The 25,255-nt window shown below is 40.9% G+C and overlaps 3 protein-coding genes across 3 annotated transcripts; 1 reads left to right on the forward strand and 2 right to left on the reverse strand.

Annotated features, from left to right (window-relative positions):
- Positions 1-2,265: 2,265 nt before the first annotated feature.
- Positions 2,266-6,095, reverse strand: LOC102702126 (probable serine/threonine-protein kinase PBL28). The gene is made up of 7 exons (XM_040527701.1): positions 5,652-6,095; positions 5,249-5,543; positions 4,945-5,153; positions 4,121-4,319; positions 3,370-3,533; positions 3,039-3,143; positions 2,266-2,962 (listed from the first exon to the last, which is right to left on the reverse strand). Exons 2-7 carry the CDS (start codon positions 5,316-5,318, stop codon positions 2,636-2,638), a joined length of 1,074 nt encoding a protein of 357 aa, XP_040383635.1. The 5' UTR covers positions 5,319-5,543; positions 5,652-6,095; the 3' UTR covers positions 2,266-2,635.
- Positions 6,096-11,165: 5,070 nt separating this feature from the next.
- LOC102702405 (RING-H2 finger protein ATL48-like) lies at positions 11,166-14,299 on the forward strand. The gene is made up of 2 exons (XM_006660525.2): positions 11,166-11,299; positions 13,922-14,299. The coding sequence occupies exons 1-2, from the start codon at positions 11,179-11,181 to the stop codon at positions 14,107-14,109; spliced, it is 309 nt and encodes a 102-aa protein (XP_006660588.1). The 5' UTR covers positions 11,166-11,178; the 3' UTR covers positions 14,110-14,299.
- A 1,810-nt stretch (positions 14,300-16,109) lies between these two features.
- Positions 16,110-24,857, reverse strand: LOC102711832 (CST complex subunit CTC1). Its single transcript, XM_040527325.1, has 16 exons — positions 23,763-24,857; positions 23,549-23,667; positions 23,398-23,472; positions 23,212-23,290; positions 23,028-23,090; positions 21,956-22,033; positions 21,673-21,873; positions 20,936-21,040; positions 19,814-20,071; positions 19,378-19,713; positions 18,672-19,265; positions 18,503-18,594; positions 17,665-17,866; positions 17,386-17,503; positions 16,899-17,227; positions 16,110-16,349 (listed from the first exon to the last, which is right to left on the reverse strand). Exons 1-16 carry the CDS (start codon positions 24,855-24,857, stop codon positions 16,185-16,187), a joined length of 3,909 nt encoding a protein of 1,302 aa, XP_040383259.1. The 3' UTR covers positions 16,110-16,184.
- Positions 24,858-25,255: the final 398 nt, after the last annotated feature.

Here is a 25,255-nt window from a genome sequence, read left to right on the forward strand (position 1 = left end):
GTTCACTACATATATATATGTTTGGATTGCTCCCGGTATGAAGTCAAATATGGTTGATATGAAGATGAAACTTATAAATTAGTGCTAAATTGATCATAGGCAATACCAAGACTACAGTCCAAACACACACTATTACTATTCAAGCCAATTCCAATAAATTAGCATGGCAAATCTTGGCATAATCCAAATAAACCTATAAAAATTATAGCTTATATTTGCATAAAAACTAGGAAACATTCTTGGACGGGAGTCTTTTTGCGCTAGCTCCACTCATTCCAATGCCGCTCCTCCGCATGCGCGGTGACGCTCCTTCATGCTCCTTAGCCACCGACGCTCTCCCCACACTCGCGCCGCGGTCGCTGCATCCCTCGCGCATGCACCACCGGCATTGCTCCCCGTTCGCTTGCGTTTACGTGCGGCTATCGCCGATCTCCACCTGCGACGCCGGTCTACGACCCACATTGCTCCCCTCCGCCAACCTTGCCACCGGTGCTGATCTCCATCCACCCTCCGTTGCATCCTTCAGGCTGCCTCGGGGTGATGATACCAATTAGTATCATCTAGTTCATAATTTATCCCGTTCTGATGGAATTTTGTTCTGTATTCAGTCTGTTCATTTGCAACCGCCGTGAGTAACTAAGTATTGAAAGCGGATCCTCTGACGTAAACTCCGTCGTGACATAGTCATTGATATGTGAAGCCATAGATATTAGGTTACACACGTTAGTGATCGGGGCATTTAACTATTTGTCACTCTTATGAGTAGCCTTAACATTTTGCCACTCTCATATGTCTATGACATGATGATTGTTAGCCATAAGCTTGTCATGGAAGTTTGTGAGCCGCGTGCGTCGCGGGTGTGTGCGTGTGTTGCGTTCCGTTAGTTTATTGAGTTGTGATCACGAGTGCGTGGCTCTTGCTGCATGGATTGCTTGTTAGCGGCATGCAGGTTGCGTGCATGGCTGCTGCTAGCTGCTGGTTGCATGCATTAGTTTAGTGTGATCATGTTAGTTAGTGCAGGGGTGGCCGTGGGAGCTGCGGGCGTCAAAAGCAGAAGGAATCACGGTGAGACGTGTGAGTGAAGGTGAAGACCGGTTCGTGCGGGAGTTCGTGGCTCAGAACGCAGAGAGACCGGGTCAGCCGGGTTGGTGCGTGCGTGCGCGCCAAGCTCGCCGTAGTGGATCGTGTGGACGCTGCGACGTTGCTGGGCTATAAATGGCCATGTAAACCTTGTGTATTAGTTGAGTCGAGTCCATTTCCCGAGAGTAATAAAGCCAACATACAGGCCATCCGAGTGGCCGGGGCGTTCGTCACTGCAAAGCTTGTGTTTGTCGCTATTGTTCTTCTTCCTCGCATGTGTGACGAGGGAGTGACTCCTCGGCAAAGCTAACAACGATGTCTTAGACACATGAGATTAATTGTACTCGTAAAAGTGGCATAATTGCACTCGTAAAAGTGACAAATGGTTAATTTTCCCTCAGTGATCACGTTCCTCTGGCTCCACGTCAGATTGTTCTGGTTCTCTAATTATCGAGCAAAACCGTCAAGCCACAGGAAATCAAGAACACCTACGAATAGTTGGTTAATTAGTCTATCACTCTCCATTGGAGAAGAAGGCGCTCGCTCTAGTCGAGGCCGACGATCCTCCTCACGACCGCCCACGCGCCCCGCGCCGCGGCGGCCGTAGCCGTCGACGGCCCTCCGCCGGGACCCGCGGCGGCAATGGAGTTGCCGCACGCGCGCTTCTTCTCCGTCGACCGGGGACGGCGGCGCCACCGCCGCCGCATCCGTGCGCTGCGGAGGCGGCGTCTAGGCCGGGCTTCGTTCTTGACGATGACGATCTCCTCGAGCCGGATGCGCAGGCACGCCTCGTTCCTTTCCCTCTCCTTCTCCCACTCCCCCTCCTCACACGGCGGCCGCGCGGCGGCCGGGGACCAGCGCGGTGAACTTCTCCATGCCAAGAAGACAACCAAGAACACGCCCCACGCTTCCCTCTCTCTCTCTCTCGATCGGATGCTTCGGCGGCAAAGCGCAGCGCAGAGATCTTTTCGTTGCTACAATGCTATGGCGGCGAGGTTGCTGCTCTTGCTCCCCGCCGGCGCGCAACCTGCGGCTGCATATATAGCGGCGGAGACGAGAGGGTAAACTCCTGGCTTGGTTGGGCAACATTTTTTGGGCCCCCGGTTTAGTTGGGCTTTTCGGCCTGGGACCAGTCGTGCTGGGCCCAAACGCCTTGTTTGGGCCTAATATTTTACTGCAGAAAATAGACTGAAATTCCCATTTGAAAAAAAAAATAGTAGTATTCGGTCCAAACTTGGTATCTTTACACTATTTTCCCCAAAGTTCAATGAGTAATTTTTTTTTTGGTGAAATACAGTATTGAATTTTGCTCTATCTGTCTTCAGTTCGTCTCTCATTTCTAAAGTTGATACTACTATCAATCAAACGATAGAAATCTGTGGACTTTTTATACCACAAATCCCCAATCTTTTTTGGACTTTGAGCAGAAAATTCTGCGAAAAAACCACAAAAAAAATTTTCTGTACAAACACCAAGATCATCGTCGTCGTCGTCTTCTTCTTCTCCATCGCCGTCGTCGTCGGAGTAAAAACTAAAAACGCCACCATGATTGATTTCAGATCTTCATGTTGGCGTACATGATGAACTGGAGCTCCTTGACGCAGTCGGCCATGGACGGCCGGCCGGCGCTCTCGAAGCAGACGCAGCGCGCGGCGAGGCCGGCGAACATGGACACCGACTCCGCCGTGTACGACCCCTTCGCCATCTCCCTGTCCACCACCTTCCGCAGCCTCTTCCGGTCGCCGGCCACCTGCTGCATCCTCACGATGAGGTTCTGCTCCTGCGGGCCCTGGCTCAGGTCGATGGCGCGGCGGCCGGTGAGCAGCTCCAGCAGCACGACGCCGAACGCGTACACGTCGCTCTGCAGCGTCAGCTTCCCCGTCTGCAGCAAGAAACACATCGTTACCATGAACATGAACACCATCACCAAGATCATGGCGATCGTTTGGTTTGCTCACCAGAGCGTACTCCGGATCGAAGTAACCGAAGGTGCCGAGCACCCTGGTGGTGGCGTACAGGTCAAGATCCTGCGGCATCAGCTTGGCCAGCCCGAAGTCTGAAATCTGTCACCTCAAACACATCAAAGATCTTGGTCAGAGAATTCAAATTTGCAGTGAATCGCAATGTTTGGTGTAGTGACATCAAAGATCTTGATCAGAGGATGCAAGTTTGCAGTGAAATTGCAATGTTCGGTGACAGAAATGATCTTGGTCAGAGTATGCAGATTTTGCAGTGAAATTACAACGGGATGATGCAGTGAAAAATTTTGTTGCGAAAGATGATGATGACCTTGGCCTCGAAGTGCTCGGTGAGGAGGACGTTGCTGGACTTGAAGTCGCGGTGGACGACGGGGACGCCGACGGCGGTGGTGGAGTGCAGGTAGGCGAGCCCCCTCGCCGCGCCCAGCGCGATCCGCAGCCTCACCGGCCAGTCCAACCTCACCTCGCCGATACCTGAAACGAAAATGGCCATAAACCTGGGCACAAATTTTTTTTCTGCTCTCTACTGATACTGATAAGTATTTTGCTACCAATATTACCTGTAACAGTTATTTTACAATACTCGAACCAATTCAGAACGTTTATTTTTTCTAATCCAATGGATTGGATATATTTATAATATCTCAAATAACTACGGGTAGCAGAATATTTTTTCTACTAGTAATAGAACTTTAAATCAACCGTCGAGATTCTTACATCGATGATAATGCTACCGAACACTACCAATAGAGAGTAATGCCATCAAGTTCTATCCGTAAACATTATTCCGTGCTATATTTCATTAATTGAAGTGGTAATATAAATAAATAGAAATGATCCATTCGATTATAAGGGATGAACGGTTTAGATTGATTTCACTACCAGTAAATACTACCATAATGTAAAAGTAAAACTTGTAAATTAATGGTTAAAAATGTGGAGTTTTTCTTTTTGGCTGATTCATGCAGACTTAACTGTTTTGTTTGAAAAAAAACTGTAAAAATTGTCCTTTTTTATGATTGATAATAATCGTATAAGCATTTTTGGAAGCTAAAAATTACCATTGAGAACATCTTGCAGGTTGCCTTTGGGCATGAACTCGTAGACGACGAACCGGTGCTTGCCGTCGGCGCAGTAGCCGATCAGCGTGACCAGATTGGGGTGGTCTAGCCTGCTCAGGATGTCGATCTCGACTCGGAATTCGCGTTCGCCGTCCGCTTGTTTAGCAGTAGGCAGGTCCATCTTCTTGATGGCAACAATCTTCAGAATTATATAAAAGAAACAACATTTTAGGTGAAAATCAAGCTGTAACTGGTGTTCTGAAACTGAGGACATAAAGGTTAGTTATTAGTTAACACAAAGTTACTGCAGCTTGAATATGAAGAACATATGTGAGAATGTGAGTACTACTAAAGCACCAAGGAGTAATTCAGTAAAGTTCAGAGCTTATATATATATTTTTAATGGCAAGTTCAGAGGTTATATTTAAAAATTGTTCTTGGGGATTGATTGATGATTTTTGATCTTATTTGACTGGTGGTTGGCACTTTCTTTTCTTGAGTTTGATGTCAAGACCAAATGTCACACCGTATTGATCCTGGCTGTCTGCAAGGACTACTACAATTCCAGCTCAGGAATGTGTCACCTACAGAAATCAATATTGTGCCAAATACATGCAACCAAAACAGGAGAATTCTCTTCCAATTCGAACCATTGATGAGGCCGGTGGTGCTAATAATTGTCTGAAAATTACGGACACAAAATGCTAGTACATGACAAGAACCATTTCTGTCTCATATGCTCAAATCCAAGATCATACTTATCTTGAATCTGAAATTCTGAACCTGAAACTCTGAACTGAATTGCTGAAAATGAAGTTACCTACCTGACCATTTTTCAGAACTCCTCTGTAAACGCGGCCAAATCCGCCCTTGCCGATGAGATTCTTCTCACTGAACATGTTGGTCGCCTCCTCCATCTCCTTGAGGGTGAACACCATGGAGCAGCTGCTGCGCTTCTTCGACGGCGGCGGCGGCAGCGCCGCCGTCGGGCCCTGCTCCTTCATCTGCCACAGCTCGGCTGGCTTGTACACCCCTGCAAAAAGAAAAAAGAGCAGAGTTTCAGAGTTACAGCCTTACAGATTACAGTTCTTGACTGAAAAAAAAAAGAAGCACAATTCTTGCACTCACATGGGTTCAGCTGATCGAGTGATCTGCTCCTCCTCCTCTTGTTCCATGACGAGACGATGTTGTTGAACATCCTGGCTGATTGGACCACTTTCTGAAGCTATCTATCTTTTGACTACACCTTCGTCGCCGCCGTTGTCTGAAGAACTTTGGCTCGAGACTCTTTTTTTTACTGAAAGAATCTAATTCCAATATACCTTGCCGGTGATCAAGAACTGGGAGAAATTCCTTGCTCCAGCTCAAGGCACACTGCACTTTACATGAAAAGGCACATGTGCTGCAGCACGAATGGCTGCCACTGCAAGCAAACACACACACACACACACCATGCAACATATCAGAACATGTCGATTACTCTCAAAGCAGAAGAGCACACAGGATGAGCATGAACACTGACAAGGCTGACCTGATGATGAACCAACTGATCAAGAAAGAAGCTGGAGTACGATCAAACAAGGACAGGAGTAGAGTGAGAGGACAAGGTCGACAATGGAGGCCAGTAATCTAGTCCAGACTCCAGAGGCTCTGAAATGAGGCTGAGGATCAAAGCTAGATAGAGACCTACAAGACACGGTCTCTTGGCGGCCAAGTACAAGGGAGACGTGCCACCTAGAGGCGTTTGGCAAAGAAGTAAAGGAATGGGCAGCAGCAGCAGCAGCAGCTACTACTACTACCACTCACTTCCCTAGCTTTGCTACTTATGGACCAAGAAACCAACCACAATTGCGCAACTGCTCGATGAGGAAGACGACGACGATGATCCGCAACCGCGCATTCGATCGATCGATCGATTGAGCCTTGCCTCGTTTTGAAGAGGAGCGTGTGGTTGGTGCAATGAAGAGAAAAAAGACAAGAGAAGCATTTGAGCTGAAAAAAATGGGCGGTGAGTGTGTGAGAGTGACATTTGGGAGAGGTGAGGAGGAAGAAGAGAGGGAGAAATGGACGTGGTGATGGCGACCAAGGACTGAGGAGGAAGAGAGAGGTGGTGGTGGTTGCAACGTAGCTGTTATCAAGAACCTTTCAGGCTGCAGTGTGATTCGTGCTGATCTTTTCTTTCTACTCCTCTCAACTACTAAACTATAATCTTCACATGATTATATAATTAATGGTTCAGTCAGATTTTGTATCTTCCTGGTTTCGTAAATTTTGTATTCAATCTATCTGTTGCTTTGCATCACAAGTATCCTGCATCAGCCAATCGAAGCATATATTGATTACTTGTTGATTATTTTGCATTCTATTCTATCTTTTATATTTTGTTTCTATTTCTTGCTTTATTAGAGACGGGCCAGACGGCTAGGAGTCGTCACCCAGCTCGCTCTCAGATTGTAGAAATCACCGCGTTAATTGGACAAGAAAAAGACATATCTGAACTGTTAAATTGTAGTGGATTCAAATTACAATAATTTAGATAGTTGCTACTATTGTTATAAAAAATAATTCTACTTCCAAACAAACTTTAATATTCAAACTAAGCACAGCTCAACTGATTAGACTCTCTTGTGGTGGAATCTGTTCACCCAAGTTCAAGTTATATATTTGAAATGGTGTTCTATTTATGGTGTGACGCGTGTGTCTGTTAGTCTGTATATAGGGGTGTGTTTTGAAAAAAAAAAAGAGAAGACTTTAATCTAGCTTTTCGTGCAAAAACAAAGCTTTAATCTAGCTCCACGCAATTGTACCATTGGGTGTGTAATGCTAGCATTGCAACTACCTAGTCAAAACGCAAAATAATAATAATAATTATTATAATTAAAATTATAAACGGATGTAACGTGAATTGGATTTCTTGGCAAGGTGAAAGTTGGTTAACGCAATCTGGGAGATGATGATCTTGACGACCGGTGAAACGACGACGGTTGGAAGGAGACACAAGAGATGTACTATATAACGCAAGCGTGTGCTTGATTCTCAAGCATTTTGTTGATGCTCAATTTGCTGACGGCAACGTGTTTTGCAGTTGTGGGGGTGTGTTATAGGTGAGGTTGGTGGCTGCAGAGGTTACAGGTACAAATAAAACAACCAAACTTGTCACTAGCTCAGATAATTAACTAGGGGCTTCACAACTAAATTGCAGTCAGAAGGATCCCAGGTTTGGTCAATGTACTAGGACAGGAAAACCCAGCTGATTTAGGTGATGGTAGTTAATCTGGTTTGATAGTGATCATCATAAGTTGGACCTAATGGCTGATGGATATATAACCTGACGTATGTAAACGTGGAAATCTTGGGTCTAGGGACTAGTGGTGTCGGTTAGAGGCTGGACAGCAAACAAGATAATTTTGTTAAATGCAAATTCAGGGCTGAAAGCAGGATTGTGAAAACTATGGGCTTGTTTGGTTCTTTGCAAATCCTAAACATACCAAATATTTGGCAATGGCAAGAATTCGTTGTTGCCAAAATTTTTGGTGAAGATTTGGCTAACCTCATACCAAAGGTGTATTTGTTTATAATTTGGCATTCCTTTTTTTTTGGGTGCTGATAAACTAAATGGATGGATAATATTTTGGCATTACCAAATTTTTGTCTTGGTTGAGATTGGATGTAAACCAAACAAACCCTTTTATAAAGTATAAATCAAATGATTACAATACAAAATGTGATGGCAAAAAAAAAGATTACAAAATACTTGACCGTTAGGATATATCACAAGGAAAAACTTTAACTATTTAAGAAGGGATAAAGACCCGGACTCAATGAGAGATTTACATGATATTGGCCCTTGCATTGCATTTCCTCTCAAACTCTAATAGATTGATGTTTTTCATACAACTTCATAGGATTCATAAGAATAGAATTTTATAAAAATGCAATGATATGTAGCAGGTTTCAAGGATAATAATGATAATTTTTAATCAGATAAATTTGTAAGGGTATGGATCCAATCGACCCTAAGTATTACCACGTAATTGAATTGGAATACTTTGAGGGAAGTGACAAACAAAGGAGATATGTAACATAAAAATGTTTATGTTAGAATAAATTTATAAAATCAAATACATTTATGATATTAAATTGATGCTTTTTAGGAAAATATGTGAATATCTTTTGTTTTGCATTTAAGCTAGGTGCCTTAGAATATTAATGGACAGAATTTAAAAGTTCAACCAAATCTTATTCTAAATATTTTTGATCGGAAAGAGCCATTGCTAGGAGGGGCCTTCCGTTGGCATCCTACTCAGTTCTGGTTTTAAAAACATAAATGTGGATCATATTTTAGGAGCATATTTGGGGCAAGGTAAGAGCATCCCAACAACTCATCTAAATTAGATCATCCATATTTTTACTTGGATGATCATCTAAACTAGTTTCATTCTTCATATCTCTTTGTACTCCACTATATCATCCATATATGACATCCTCTATATTTTTTTGGATTTTTTGGAGGATGAAGAAAGATCATCTTAAGGTTCTTTCTCCTAATATGAATGACCTTTAAAAATAGATGATAGGATAGCCGTTCTGTTGAAGCTCAATTTGTAGTCTTCATCCTCTATTTTCAGGATAGAGGATGAGATAGATGAGCCGTTGGGGATGCTCTAAGGAGCCAGGTCGCTTATTTCTCTCTCTTTTTCTTCACCCAATCTAGCTGCTGATGCTTTACATGGCAGACTGGGCTCAGCCATATGAAACGGAGCGATCCAAGGGTTGGTGTGCCACGATTGCTCAATGGGCCATTTTTTTGGTTGGTAATTAACTTTATCGCAGCTAACCTTAGATAAGTTATAATTTTTATAGGAACATTATAGCTCTAACTTGTCTAACTCGTAGGTCCTGTTTAGGAGCTTATCTTGTCAATCTCCCGAAATTAACTTCTATGAATCTGTAGTCGCATAATTAAAAAAATAAACTATAAGCCAGAAAATGAAGAATGCATCTTTTCCGGATTCTGAAAAGCTCGATTCTTACTCACCTAGCCCACATGTCACCCATTCTGTTTTCTTGTCTAAACTTAGGTTTTTTATTTTGTTTGCCACAAAAGTATGACAGCTAAAGTTAGCTACCTTAATAAAAAAAATGTATGAAAATGTTCTCTCCTAACCAAACATGTCCTTACTCATCAACGGTAGGACAGATGACCACATTTTGATGACGAAACAAGTATGTTCACTTGAAATTCTCATTATATTACTAGGAATGATTATCATATCTTTAAAACAAGCATCGCATAATTCTTGCTCATTATCAAATATCTCAAATACGCTCTAAAATATAGTTATCTTTGAAATTGTGTTAAATCAAACATTTCAAACTTAATTGGTAATAGAATAATAAAAAAGATCGATTACATAAGAATGATGTTACCAGATTTACCATTAAACAACCTATCATGATATACATATCGTTTTCTTTAAAAATATATTTTTTTATAATTATTATTAGTTAAAAGTTACATCTCGAAGATCTTATTAAGACCTAAAATACCTATATTTTGGAACAAAAGGAGTATATGTTATGCATTGTACTAAAAGTTATTAGAAAATCATACAACCACATAAAAAGTTATATCAGTTGTGTTCTGGTACTCTTGATATTAACAACCCTATATAATCTAATATAGTGCTACTTCCATCATAAACTATAAACATTTCTAGGTTATTTAACAGAGATTAAGATTGATAAAAAAAGACTATTATGCCTTTTAATAAATAAAAATTTGATGGGGTGGGAGGGTATGTGTGGATAGTTTTGAATAGTAAGTTATTAATGAGCCAAATAGTACTATAAATAAAACAAAAAAATTATATTTTGGTATAAAATCCAAGTTCCAGAAATCTTCGTATTTTTGAAACGTAGTGAGTAGGGAGCTAGCTACGGTAACTGATTACTACAGATGGGGGGGCTCTTTTCGCTCGTTGAAGGAAATAATCAAACGATATATTTGTAAATAAAAAATAATTTATGAATAAAAATATATGTTCTTAGCAATGTAAAAGTTAAGCCTGAAAAATAAAATACGATAAAAAACTTAAAATCAACTCTAAATTTAAGGTTAAAAAATAAAATTTAGCTTATATACATAGGCAAAAGTGAAAAAATATGAGGGTGATAATATCAGACATCTAATTAGCGATAAATTGTCTACATCAAGTTATACATTAATTGTTATGTTATCGAAAAAATCGATGCAACTTTTTCTTTTTTAGCTGCAGTAGTTTTTCTATTACTCTTTCATTGTATATATTTTATAAAACACACGTAAATATAGCACATAACACATTTACCATGCCTATATTGTTCAACACACATATAAGACAGTTGTATAACAACAAAAATATTACTCTCTCAAACTACCACATAGGATTATGACTATAATAAACATGCATAAAATTCCAAGAAAACATCCTAACTTTTCTATAAGCTAAAGAGTAATAATGAAATACAACATAACCCCAGTAGTAGTATCAACTTACTAATCACCTTCACCGACACTTAATCTCTACTCGATTTACACACATAAGAGTAGATACAATAGTGAGCTATAAACTAGCTATAAACATATTTTAAGAAGATAAGACATAAGAGATGAATGAGCTATAGCTAGTTATAGCACTTACTTCAAGACAAAAGGTATGTCTATGACATATGAGAGCATATATTAATGTTTTATAAATAACTAATTGTCTACTAAATTAACTATAGATGGAATAAAGCCGGTAGATACTATTAAACTTTCCCTAAACAAGCCTGCATCCCAGAAGATTCTAGACCTATGAGACGTCAAGATCAACAAGATCCCCCTCTCGGTTGGCAAGTTTGACACCACATCCATTAACATGTCTTCCCCCATCCACCACAAAAAACTACCACCGTTGGATCTCAATCCAACGGTCCAGATACCCGCCCCTCCATCTCTCCTCTCTCTCTCCATTTCTTCCCCAAAGCAATAAAAAGGAAAAAGAAAAGCGATTTTTTTTATTTTCCCAAAGCGAATGGAGAACAGCAGCGCCGCCGCCGCGGGAGGGAGGATGCCGCCGCCGCCGCCGCCGATGCACATGGATGATTTCGTGCTGGAGGGGAAGAAGCCCGTGAAGAACCCCTTCGTCCCCATCGGTACGCCGCCCGCTCGATCTCTGCCTGCCTGTGGGTGGCCCTAGTTGGTTCGTTTTGTTGTGTTCTTCTTTTGGGTGGATCGGTGGCCGTGTGCCGTGCTTTGGTGGTTGGGTCCTTGATGGAGTTGGGGGGATCCTGCTGTTGTTGGGATGGCTGGATGGCAGTTCCTGGGGGGACGGGGAAATCTAGGGCAGTTCTTTTTGTTTTGCGGGATTAAGGAAAAGCTTTCAGCTTTCTTGACGGATTAGAATATGTGGAGTGTTCAGTGATGTCGAATCCGTGTTGAATTGAATGATTGCTGGGTTCGCATGCTTATGTGCTTCAGGAAATCATGGCCTTCATTACTGTTTTTTTTTCCATTCGCTGACATAAAGGAGGAACATTAGTACTAGCTGTGACTGTGCACGTTATCTTTTAGGGAAAATTCCATCTATAACACAAACTTTCGAGCGGTACTAAAAAATACCACAAAATTTCCACCTTCCCAAATATACCACAGAATGCAACGGGAGTGGAACAGGAAGCAACGTTCACATTTCATAGGACCAAAATACTCCTGCGTAGAAGAGAAGAGGGTGGAGGATGAAGATGAACACAGGGCGTCACCGGCGGGTGAGCAGGATGGGCTGGGCGGCCTGGGCGTCGGCCGGCGGACGGGGCGGTGGCCGGCAGGGCGTTGGCGTTGGCAGGCGGGTGTCGGCCGGCGGGCAGGGCCTCAGTTGGCGGGCGGGGATTCGCACGCCGGGGCATCGGCGTCGCTAGCGAGCAGGGCCTTGGTCGTCTGGGCGTCGGCCGACGTGCGGGGCAGTGGCCGGTGGCCGATAGGGCGTCGGCCATCGGGTGAGGCGGCGGCCAGTGGGGAGGGGAGTTGGTCGGTGGCGGTGTGCGGGCGTCGGCCGGCGGCATAGGGAGTCGGCTGTCGGGCGGGCGTGGGCCGGCGGGGCGGGAGAGGCGTCGTCTGGCCAAGACCATCGCCTAGATCTGACTTCGGCGTGGGGAGTCGGTTCGCCGGGCGGGCGGGGGCGTCAGTTGGCGGGGAAGTGTGTCGCCGGCAGGGAGGGAAGTCGGCCGGCGGCGAGGGGAGTCGGCCGCCGGGCGGGAGTGGGTTGGCGGGGCGAGGAGGGGCGTCGGCCAGATTTCGGAGAGGGGTAAAAATGTCTAGCACCGTTATTTCCCATGCCGTCCCATTCCACTCCCGTTGTTTTGTTGTATTATTGGGAAGGTGGGAAATTTTGTGGTATTTTTTAGTATCAGTCAAAAGTTTGTGGTATGGATGAAATTTTCCCTATCGTTTTTGATCGTATTATGTACCAGTGAAGTGAAACTTGAAAATTTCCCGTCAAGTTGAGGTGAATATGAGAGGCTCATTTTGCTACCACCTTGCTTGCAGATCGTGCTTGAATAATTTTGTTCATCAGCTACCTGTGTTAGATTCTGTTGGCATGGATTGGCCTGGGTTGTGTGGCTGAACTACCTAGTGGAGATAGGTTGGCTTTGATGGAAACTCAGTGGGAAACATTCTGCTGATATTTAGGATTTTCTACTATCTCAAACTGTAGACACTTCAAGCATTTATGGATAATCGGATTTGGGTATAGAGTGTTAAGAGTTTTGTCAGTGTAGCAGAGAACTAAGGTACCCTCTATGAATCTAGATGTGCATTGCATTCATAAAATTCTGATTTGTTGGATATGAATGAGTTAACTAGCTTAAAGCCCCAAAGACACTTTTCCCTACTGTGGGCAATCTATCTTTTTCTGCTATGAAAACATTGTCTGAGAAAACAAGCTGATCATAGAAGTTTAATGTGGATTCCAGTTCGCTCATCTACATAGTTCAGCTAAGCTGAGCCTGCTTACTTTGACATGTGCGAGAAAGATGCTCAGTAGTTAGCACTGCTCATGTCCTAGAAGCTAATGACCTTTTGCCGATGACCTTGATTCATAGAGTTTCATGTAGTAGTGATATGTTGTGCATGGAGCTCTGCTTTCTAATGTGAAATCAATTAAATGCATAAAGTTAGCCTCTAAAGTAACTTACTCTTATTTTCCAATATATCTTTAGTGGACATTTTTTTTCTTTTCTTGCTTATGTCTGAAACTTATTCAAGAGATATATATTCTAGAATTTAGGAGAATATGTTTTTACTAGGCAATTTTCGAGGATATGTTTCTTAAACAATTTGGCACCATTAATTTATCTCATTACTAGATGTCTACCGAAGCTTAAAAGTTATGAATAATCATATAGGCCTATTAGTGCTAGTGCATATTATTTGTAGCAAGTCCGATAAATATTTAGGGTGCTTCCAATTTGTTCATGTCTTGCTTTGCTCAATAATTATTTAATTAATTTATAAAGTTCATTAGTTCAACTTATGCTGCACTTCATTTTGTGGATCCAGCAATTATTTTTGGTAGGTATAAGTTTTCAAATGAGTCAGCGTCCTGATTCATGCTTGCCCTTACCATTGCGCAAGCAACTCAACTTTATCTGTAACATAGGTATAGCCATGCAGCAAATCAAAATTTAAGTGTTGATGCTATCTTGGCGTTCATATATCCAGGGAATTTTACTCCTTTCCTGACATACGTTGATCTGCAATTCGACATGTAATTCCAGGTGCATTGGTCACTGCTGGTGTTCTGACAGCTGGCCTGATCAGCTTCCGATCCGGCAACTCTCAACTGGGTCAGAAACTGATGAGGGCCCGTGTGGTCGCTCAAGGCGCGACGGTTGTTCTGATGATCGGCAGTGCGTACTACTATGGAGATCAGATCAAGCTGTTCAAGAAAGGGTCAAGCCCTTGAAGACAGTACAGAAATCTCCATATGTTCACTGTATACTTAGTTTTGGACGAGGTTATGCTGTTCATTCTTCTTGCAGCCATTGGGGCTTAACCATGTAGTTTTTGCCTGGCATGTGGTGGCTAACAAAAACAAAATCAGATTTGGCGCAATCACTAGGCTTGAATAAAGAGCTTTTCTTTTGTCGATTGGACCCAGTTATTGCATTGTCATACGACATTGTTAATCACGCAAATGGGTAAAAATACATACACGGTGTATGTCACTCATTGACATGCATCAGTGACGGAAAATTCACTAAGGAATGAGAAGGAATTCTTGTTCTTGGACAAGCCCTTGCTCTCTTTTATTATTATTATTTTGGCCGAGAAAGTTTCCATTAAATGAGATTTTTTTTAAAAAAAAAGAAAGATACAAAGGTGAGGAGTTGTTTGGTTCTTGCTGTGATTGTAAAAAAACTTATCTTGCTCTTTTTAACTCTAACTACAAGTCGACTTCGTTCCTCTTTAAAGAGTCGCTTCCAGTTCTGAACGACGTCTATTTGTCCTCCCGCTTATATATGTTCAAGCTGCTAATGAAAAAAAAAATCCATACAGCCAGTTCATCCTCTAGAAAATAACTATTCCTTGCTTTCTTGAAAAGGTGAAATCAAAGTTATCGAGTTCATCATCCAGAAAAGGACATCACGTGGTCTTCCTCTCAATAAAATTTTAACCAAAGATAATAATGAGAGTGTGGACCATCTTTTCTTGAACTGTCCTTTAGCAAAATTCATTTGGAATGTCATTTTACTGTGCTTTTGATCAAACACCAGCTGACAATGTGCAACATATGTTTTGGGGTGGCTGTAAACATTCAAAGAATCAAAGTTGGGGTGAGGAAAGAAATGGTGATAGGAACTGCAGCAGTAGCTTGGGCAATCTGAAAACAAGGAATGTTGCTTGTTTCCCGAAGAAAATACCCAAAAACCCTATTGATGTTATTCAATATATTTGCTATTCTTATTCAAAAAATATATTTGCTATTGGATTGGATTCTGGTTACCATTTCACAAAAAGAGAGAGAGAGAGAGGGGCAAGCAAAGAAAACATCAGTCATTTAACTTTTTTTGCCACTCTTAGAAATGACAGCTAACATATTTGTAACCCACTGTCTATGACATGTAGACCCTCATGTGTATATAACATCTAGGTTAGAGGAAGAAGCTTCTGACGACAAAGGAGAAGAGCTGGTGGCAAGAAACTGTCTTAGTTCGTCTTAGGTTTCTCTTGAGTTTTTCGTTGGCATTGTCAGTACCTTTGTTGTCTTTTTTAAGTTTGGGCCTACTATTGGTTTATGCCTGTGATGGAATGGCATCACAGGTTTGCATTAAACAAGAAGAACGCATTCAGCAGGCTTGGATAACTACCCAACTTCCCATAATCAATTAGGGAAATTTGTTTTTGACACTGTACAGACCTAATTTCCTTTCATTTCAGTAAGACTGGAAACATGATTACAACATTACAGATGCAAAGCGTGGCTGTTGAGATTGAGAGTGCATAAATAGATAGTGCTAGATCACTATACAACAAGAGCCTTTCCTCCAAGGGCATCATAATTCGTTAATTTCTGCATGGACCATAGAAAGCTATACCACTGAACGAAAAACAGTCAACATGGGCTCGTAGCTCGGGTGCCATCTTGACTTGGCTCCGTCGCATACGCCTGAGAAACACAATCAGAAATTCAGTTAGCACCACACATCCATTTCATGACTTGTGTTGCAAGATGGGAATGATTGGGATAAAATACCATTCCATGTTTACATAGCCACCCCTCCATACTTACCGGCCACTAGCTCAGCAGTTCATCTGGAAAATAAGCTCCTTTCAGTGACAGCAGATCTTCGATAAGCTGACCAGAAGGTCCCAAAAAGGATTTAGTTGCGCAGACCGCCAGAGGTGTCAGGAAAATCTAAGTGGGCAACCCGAACAGTATGGTCTGGGCGTCTGAGTTCGTCCTGACCCAATGTGCTGCTCCCACATACTTCATACCAAATCATAAGAAACCTGATGCATCCACTGGTCCAAATAACATTAGCTGTTTTTACTGCCAAGGATTCTTCGGGCCTCTTCCAAAGGATCTATGTGAAAAGCATGATTAACCCAAAAGTTCGGCATGTTCCGTACTGGATATAAATCAGGAAGCTCTAAATTAAACCCACTTAGAGCATTTGGATTTAAAACTGACGCAATTACATTCTGCAAAGGTGTAAAACTCATCAAACAGTATTCCTTCCGAGAAAAGTAGCATGAGTGCATGACACACAAGAAAATGTCAGATGACTGATATAAATAGATTGATCGCAAATTCAAAATCACATGACAGATTATGCAGTCAATGCTTCACTTTTGGGGGGTATATAGGTACACTAATTGACTTGCTGATAAAAACAATATTCTCAAGTTCCGTTCCATATAAATATCTAGGATCATATTAGTTTCTTATGCAAACAATGTACTCCCTCCGTTTTTTTTAATTGACGTCATTGACTTTTGGATCTATGTTTGACCATCCGTCTTATAAAAAATTTATACAATTATTGATTATTTTGTTATGACTAGATTCATTACTAAAGTAACTTTTTAAGTATGATTTATAATTTTGCATATTTGGACAAAAAATTTAAATAAGACGAAGGTCAAACCTAAATATAAAAGTCAACTGCGTCAATTAAAATAAATCGGAGGGAGTAGTACAAAAATACACTAGAAACCAAGTGCATCAACTAATGCATAAAATTGACTCACCAAAGTTCCCTTCCAACAAGCATTCAGTATGACAAATTTCAAAAGCTTTTCTTCCAAGCAACTTAAGACTTTATTCAGAACAGAAGACAGCTCCAAGTCACGACATGAAATGTCAGGAGGAATACCACAATTTCTTGCAATGATTCTTTTGTGCTTCTTCAACATTCTTTCTAGGAATGAACCAACAGTCAGTTGTCTGTTTACATCACTTCCATCTTTTGGTAACTTCAAATTGACAGAAGCATCCAGAACTGCAACATCTTGCAGCCTAAGCAACAGTTCAGCCCTTGCATCATCAGCCCAGCAACAGCACAAAGAGGAACCATCATCTGCGAAAAGCATTAAGTTGGATGGACGCCAAATAAATAATCAGTGATCCATGTAAACCGAAAAAGGCAAAACATTCCTTTGAAGAAATGGAACTTATTTGATCTAGGATTTTATATGGTGGATACAGCCAAAAATAATTGTCAGATCGGTATCTTACCAACAATAAACCCAGCTAGTCGGATTTTTACAGTTGTTGTTTCACATCGTTTAACTGATTCTGAGGGCTGGAGGTAATTTAAACTATTTTCCAAAACCAACACGTGGATAGTTGCAACCTGTACTAACAAAGATAGAGATGTCAAATGGTTGATGTTGGGATCACAATTCACTGCCACATCTTAACTATAAGATTTTAGCAGGTGTAAATGCAACAAAAAATATTAAAAGGCAGTGCAACTGAAATCCATGAGTTAAATACAAGCACAAAACAACCTACCCGGCATTGGAACTGGATGGCTCTATTTTCTGCTAAATGCTTCTGACTTAAGAAGAGAAAACACCACGAAACTCTGGTAAGTGACTTATCCTCAATGCAATCAGATATGGGTGGTGTAACAGCACATTCTCTATTCGGACATTGCAGATTGATGGAGCTGACTTCAATATATGTTAGTGGGGTGAAGGATAATTCATGCCCGCTGCCAGAAAGCAGGAATTTAGATGTGGCAGAAAATGTCAGTAAATTTGTTGAAGGCGTTCACAGTGATTTGAATCTGAATTTTTATCATTATGTGGCAAATGTGTATTCCAACAAGTATTAACAACATTTAACCTACCAAATGTATGCACTAAAAATACATGGGTTTATTTTAGCATTTAAGTAAACATCTTTTACTAAATACAGGTAGACAAAGCATTAGATTCCTACAAAACTACGCATACAACTGAGATTTATTTATTTCCTACATAGTATTAAAATCAAGCAAGTAAACTGATGTGTTAACATGCAACAACTTTCATGCTAGTTGCTTGATATGTTGTTTGATCCCTGTCCTGAAAAAGTGAAAAGTAAGGATTTCCTCTCATCCTAGGGAAAGAAGAAAGGTGAAAGTGTTACTGTGTGAAACCAACTTCAACGAATAAAGCAAAGTATAATTATCATTTAACTAACTAGTCTCAGGATGTGCTTTCTAATCTAAATGGACAATACATGTTTTTCTTTTGGTATCAGAGTTTTAACACCACTGTATTTAAGCACATTCCACCAAACATTTAGTATAAAGCATGCAAGTGTACACAACAGTTTAGCAAGAGCTAAAAGGAATGCAACGTACTGTGTCAAAAGGACACGGTGGAATGTCACAGATGCCCCTGGTCCTAATCCAATAGGATAAGTACGTTTGCATAGGTCTCCACAGAGCCGCACCTGCAAATAATGCCATAAAATGGAATGCCAAATGAACAAATACCTGTTGAATTGAAAACAATAAGATTGACATTTACCGTATGAATATCATCAGTAACATGGATACATATACTGGACTTCTCATCACCAACCGTGAAATTTTCCTTTTTACAACCATAAGGATGAATATTTTCTATTTTTCCTTGTAATGATATCAAATCTCCTTGAATCAGTTTATCACCTTGCCATTTAGAAGAACCAGAATCAGAAGACCTTTTAAGCACCCTAGTCTTAATAAATGATGAGACACTTAGAACCTCATTTGAGTAAGAGCACAGTTTATTAAATACATAGCAAGCGGAGTTGTATTCATCCATCTTTTCACTTATTGCCTCACAGTAAAAGTTCAAATGGAAGTCACAATATTGATGGAAGTCATTCCAAGTATGGACTAGTTTTATCTCATTATGGACAGCTTTTCTGAAAAACGGCTCATCCATCTTCACTGAAGAAACTCCAATAGCTTGATCTCCAATGGGCATATTACCACTAAAGGTAATGGCAAGGCTCCAAAATCTACTCCGAGAACCTAGTGAAACTTTACTGCCTTGTAAACATCCACAGCCTTTCACAGAACAATTAAGACTTCCAGATGGGCATTCAAGAAGATAGTAACCACCAATCCGCAGTGACTGTTATTTGATCAGATGGTTAGTGATGCTATGTTAAATAAAGGCTAATGCAAATATGAAGTGATACAGAATAAGAAAATAAGTTTTCAACAATTGATCCTGAAAAACATACCTGGTAATTAAACCTTGTTTCCTTCAATTCCAATAAAATCCTAGAACTGTGATCTCTTTCGCCACAAAGAGTATTGTCTACTGTAGTATCAACTGATCCACAAGAGTGGATAGACACTAGAGAACCACAAATATTGGTGGTTCCGAACCTTAGGGTGCACAGAATATTACATTGTTTTGTCATAGACGCTTTGGAATTACTAAGTGAAACAGTGGATAAAATTCTAAAGCTCTCAGCATGCTCAGAGCATTCACCTCGCTCAGTAAATTTCAAATCATATGGCAGTATCACAGCCTCAGCATACAGATTGGGCCCTGACATGTTTTGATGCTGAAACTGCAATAGCAAAATGGCTAAATGAGAACATAGTAAAAAAATAATTGGCATGATAGTTCCAAAAACCATGACATAGATAGTCTAAGAGAAAGGTACTCACAATATTATTTACTGGAAATATATGTGTTAATTTGAGCAGGTGAAACAGCTTGGCACAAGTATTGATTTGCAAAGGAATTGCAGAAGGACCAATTTGATTCAATTCACTCAAGCTGGTTATAACACAGATCTTTAGGTGATTTAGTCTTTTCCGGAAAGAGAGATGTTGAAAAGTAGCCTTGCAGGACAGCGGATCAGCAATATCATAAGGATCAAGGTAAGCCATAGGACCTTCAAGAGCTACTTTGTAGTCAGTTATCTGAATAGCAAAAGGAGATATCAGAAAGAAGCGCAGAATATATATTGCTGAAAAACAACAGGGTCAACTGACCATCAGAATTACTTGTGAAATCTGTCTAACACATAATAAAATTCTATAAACTCAGAAAGAGCTTGTTGAGGAAACTACATAAGTGCACATTTTAATTCGAGTGATGAGACTCCAAATAAATGAGGAAGAAATAAACTGGCCCCAGAAATAGTAGAATAGAAAGAGTTGGAAGACCCACAGCATCAGGTAGATCTTACTGGTGTAAACAGTCATTACCAAAAAATAAAAAAGTGTACATATTCTTGCTGAGAAACTTAGTATTCCCTCCATTCCACAATGTAAGACTTTCTAGTCTTACTCAGATTCATATGGATGCTAATAAATCTAGACACATATAAAAACCATATACATTGATAAATGGATGAATCTAAGTAGCGTCACAATTCTTACAATATGGAAAGGAGGGAGTACAAGATTGCAGAGTTAGGCTATCTTCCAAACTTCCTACGTAGCATTTGACCTCTATAGTTCTATAATTGTATGATTTCGAAAAATTGAGCATTCCAATCAAAATTATGGCTGATAGATGTCTCTTGTTATCTTACAGGAACTACTTCAAAAAGCATATGAACCACATCAATGCATTGCAGTACTACTCACAGGATAAGTTTTTGGTAATATCACAAGAAAAATTTATGTTCCTGCTTTAAAATACAAAGACTCAGCCATAATTTATGAAGGTCTTGATTCTATCAGTCGAGCAAATCGTGAAAGTTACTTTATTGCCAACACAACATCTATAAGAGGAATCACATGTAGTAAATATTACACACTAAACAGTATAAGCACAACCTCATAGATGCCATCCACACAAACATTTGGCGGAAGATCTGGTATAATGACATCTATACAACCTGTTGCATCAACCAACTGCAGTGTTCCTGGCAGTGAAGATCTCTGTATGCAATAAAGTCACAGAAATTCATAAATAGTATAATTATCCTAACTATAAGCACTAAAGAGCATCAAAACTGAATCATATATGAAGCTAGGTTGCTCTGAAGTTTATTGAATAGATTGATACACCAAACATATAAATTATTTCAAGATAGACACTAAAAATGATATATATTATAATCTCTTACACTAATTTCAAATCTCAAAAGTCTTAATAATATGAAACACCTATAATACATGTTTCCCAAATCAGTTGACTCAATCTATTTATTCATCTAACTGAAAATTGCATAGAACAATTAGCTTGCAAAATCAAATCTTGAGCAAATTATAATAGAGAACCGATATATGTCATGTTTGTAAAATGCTACAGAATAACTATAAATCAAGCATAAAAAACAAAATTCACTTCACTAGTAAGTAGCATCCAGGTTTTGAAATGCAACATACACATGTCTACCCTAATCCAGTAAGCTACTTAGAGGTTACTGTTTTCATCTCCAATAGAAAGTCTGAAGAATCTTACAATTTAACACCCTAAGCATCACATTTGTATATTAAAGTGATTGAATAGGGAGAAAGAAAAACAATGTCATAAAATTTCCAAGTGGACATCAAAAGTTTAATGTAACCTTGATTCTTCCCACTAAAACAGCACCCAGATCACTGCTTGAAATTATCCTTTTTGTGGTACCAGGATAGGCAATTCCATCACACAGAAATGGGTGGACCATCTGGTTCTTGTCCATTTCTTCAGTGTCATTCCAAATTTTGAGCATCATTAATATCCAAAATGATTCACACTTGCAGATAAAATTAGCAAAGGGAATGACCTAACCAAAGTCAATTGTTAAGGACAAGCAGAGCAAACAAAAGGACAGATTTAGCTACAATCACATAAGAAAAGGATATTACCATTTTAAAAGTTTCCAAGTGTAATTCACGGGATGGGCTGCAGCAGTTATGATTGCAGAATTTCATAAAGAAATCATGCTGTGCAACAAAATTCAAGTGTTAATATCATGAGCACTATTGTTTAAACACCATGTAAAGACCAAATTAGTAAAGAAAGCAATAACAATATGGATTGTTTCATCCAGGGAAAAAGTTCTACTGCCTACATAATGAGTACCTACATAAAGTTCACTGCTGGAAAAATGTCTCAGCCACATCCTATGGTAGAAATAACTTCATCCAAAATTTATCTATCAAAGAAATATTTATGATCACTAGCTAAATACCCGTTCATTGCTACAGATAAATATGAACTACATGCATGCTAATATTGTTTGGATAATAAATCAATTGTGAGGTTTTTGAAAAATAATTTATGGTAAAACTTTTATATACGTGTCCATAGCGGCTCTAAAGCAAAAATTGTAAAATAAACCACAATGAAAAACCACAAAATCAAGTCCAAAATAAGTTTTAATATTCAAATTTTGGCTTAAAAGCATTTGAAATAGTAAACAATGAGAGCCTAGATGAATTTGCATAGTAAACTTGTATTTTAGAGATGAAATAAGATAGAACTAATATGCATAAGGACTATTTTGTAATATTAAAGTACATGAAGGAGTTGTTGGTAAAAAATATTACAGTAGAGTTAGTAGGTGGCAGATTCACTGCCACCACCATTGCCTTCTTTTAGAAGAGCATACATTTCTATCTTGTGCAAAATTAATGACCAAATAAATGTACTATGCAATCCCTCTAATGTGTGTGATTCAAGATGATCACAATTATGGCAAAAAAGTATGATGGAACTGAAAAGCAAGTACAACAAACATATAATGTGCTAGTTTTGAAAGGCAGTACAGAAGCTATGCTGTTTTCTAACTCTGTTAGCCAAATAACCTGTTGATCACATTCAGAGCTGAACAACACTAAATTCAAGCGATCAAGTATGTATGGAAAAAAATATAGAATGTACTAGGGATTCATAATCATACATTCATGGAAACAAATGTCTACTCAAGAAACTTGCCTGAGGTTTGGAACCCATTGAAGAGAGAACTTTAGAAGCATAAGTGTGGACCAATCCGTGTGTCTATTGATACCTTGCAGTTCAATAGTCCCAGTCAAGTACGTTAGTAGAAAATCAAATGGTAAGAATATTAGTTAATCAAGTCTATTAAGTGTTGACGAAGTAATATAAATTAGCAACTTACATTTTTTGAGCCCAGGATCTCTTTCTCAGAAAATAACTTGGTGAATTTGTGTTTAAAGCATGATATCAGAACTAACATCCTGGAAATTGAAAAAAACACATGAGCATATTAGGATAATACAAAATGTTTCTTCTGCTATTCATGGTAGCTATATAACATAGAAGTAGAACTATAGTAAATCCATACCAAAATCTAGCAGGCAGCTCAATAGACTCGACAAACTTTCCCAACAGACCCCTGTTCTCTGCCTTGATATAACATCTGCATCAACAGTAGAAACAATTCAGTGATATATGCAATTCAATGTACTGGAATGCTAAAAATAGTTCCTTCATACTTGGAGTCCACCAGGGAGAAAAATTTTATAATAATGCTAGTTTTAATGCATGTTCCAAGTAGAGCAATCCTTGTCCAAGCAAATTTTAGACAAACTGCCTGGCCATTCTTCACAGAAATCTACAAAACAGAAAAGTGGAACAGTTATACTGTCATTGAGACATGATATTAAACAAAAGAACAGTTTTTAGCTCAAAATGTAATTATATACATACAACAGCACCAACTCGGAGAGAATGTGAGGGAGCAATATGCTGATCATCAATCAGCAGCCATATAGTATCATCCAGCTCAACCAACATGCCTTGCATGTAAATTCCAGTGATGATCCCCGTGTACGCACGACCACAACTACCTGGCAACACATCCGACTTCCGAACAGCTGGATAGGATGGGCACCATTTGAGCGTTGTTTTCCTCGTTGACACCAACATGGTGTATGAGCCCTTTGTGCCAATGGAAACCATCCTTTTCTTCAACCCCGAGACAGACATAGGCCTCCCAACCATCCGCGCCATCACTGGCCGCCACCGGCTCGCAGAATCCACAAAGTAGACGAACTTCTCCACCTCAAACTTGTGCTGCTCATCTGCTTCTGGAGGTGTTGCCCTACACTTCCGGCACGCGCAGCACGTCATCTCCGCTATGAACCCGACCGAGCTGCCGCCTCCATCCGCATTGCTCTTCTGCGCAGCTCGCGGCATGCTGAACACAACGCTCACCGACCTAAAAACCCCAAACACGTGTCCGTGGGTGCCCGAATCAGGCTCTGCATCGACGCAATCGAGCGGAATCGTCCTCAGGAAGCCAGAGCCAGACGCGGGCATGCCCTCCTCCGCCAGACGCCAGCGGACCACCTCGAGCACGCCGGCGCCGCCGTGGTGGACGGAGGGGAGGTAGTTCCAGGCGAGGACGTGGATCTCGCGGCCGACGGCAGCGGGGTCGAAGTCGAGGAGGTAGCAGCACACAGAGGCTGCGGCTGGCGCAGCAGCAGCAGCAGCAGAAGAAGGGGAATCAGAGAGCGAGAGGCAATGACTGCGGCAGGCGACGGGGGACCGAGCGCACGGAATCGAGAGCGTGCCGGCGAGGAGGACGCGGCGGGAGATGGGCGCGAAGGGGGCCGTGCTACGCGGGGTCGGGGTCGGGGCCGCGGGGAGCCTCGGCTTCTTGCGGGGCCGCGGGGCGGTCGAGGTGGAGGGAAAGGGGGAGGCGGAGCCGGAGAGGAGGGATGCGGCGCCGGTGGTGGGGCGGCGCATGCGGAGGAGGTCGCGGACGGTGAGGCGCTCCGGCGGCGGCGGCGGCGGCTCCATCGCTAGGGATTTGGGAGTGGGAGGTGGGAGTGCGCGGGAAACGAGGAGTCGGGCGGTAAGCCCACTTGGAAGTGGGCGATGACTGGTCAGTGCGTAAGTGGGCCCACGGATACGTGTTGGGCTTGCTGGGCCTAACTTTATTGGGCTTTTTGGTGTCGAGTTCCACCCACGCAGTTTGTGGGCCCGTGAGGCGGCCTCTCTAATCTAACAAAGAATTTGTAAGAGCAATTCCTCATTCGTCAGAATTCATTCAATTGCAAATCAATCGCTAGTATGAATTTTTATTGTAAATTAAGAAATTATAAAAAAAATATTAAATTTTTTATTCTAGTGGCAGCCTTTTAAGTGGGACGAATTCACATTTGGGCTGAACGTTTAGGTAGGAATTAAATGGGCCA

The sequence above is a fragment of the Oryza brachyantha genome, chromosome 9 (genome assembly GCF_000231095.2).
Source record: "Oryza brachyantha chromosome 9, ObraRS2, whole genome shotgun sequence".
Classification (NCBI taxonomy): domain Eukaryota; kingdom Viridiplantae; phylum Streptophyta; class Magnoliopsida; order Poales; family Poaceae; genus Oryza; species Oryza brachyantha.

Bases quoted from the DNA above. Each gene is read 5' to 3' on its own strand.
- LOC102702126 (XM_040527701.1), bottom strand. From the start codon at position 5,318: ATGTTCAACAACATCGTCTCGTCATGGAACAAGAGGAGGAGGAGCAGA. The intron at 3,144-3,369 runs GTCATCATCATC...TTGAGGTGACAG, and splicing joins CCGAGCACTTCGAGGCCAAG to ATTTCAGACTTCGGGCTGGC. The intron at 2,963-3,038 runs GTGAGCAAACCA...TTCTTGCTGCAG, and splicing joins TCGATCCGGAGTACGCTCTG to ACGGGGAAGCTGACGCTGCA.
- LOC102702405 (XM_006660525.2), top strand. From the start codon at position 11,179: ATGGAGAACAGCAGCGCCGCCGCCGCGGGAGGGAGGATGCCGCCGCCG. The intron at 11,300-13,921 runs GTACGCCGCCCG...ATGTAATTCCAG, and splicing joins GAACCCCTTCGTCCCCATCG to GTGCATTGGTCACTGCTGGT.
- LOC102711832 (XM_040527325.1), bottom strand. From the start codon at position 24,857: ATGGAGCCGCCGCCGCCGCCGCCGGAGCGCCTCACCGTCCGCGACCTC. The intron at 23,473-23,548 runs GTATGAAGGAAC...CTGTTGATGCAG, and splicing joins TTCTCCCTGGTGGACTCCAA to ATGTTATATCAAGGCAGAGA. The intron at 23,091-23,211 runs GTAAGTTGCTAA...AGGTATCAATAG, and splicing joins AGATCCTGGGCTCAAAAAAT to ACACACGGATTGGTCCACAC.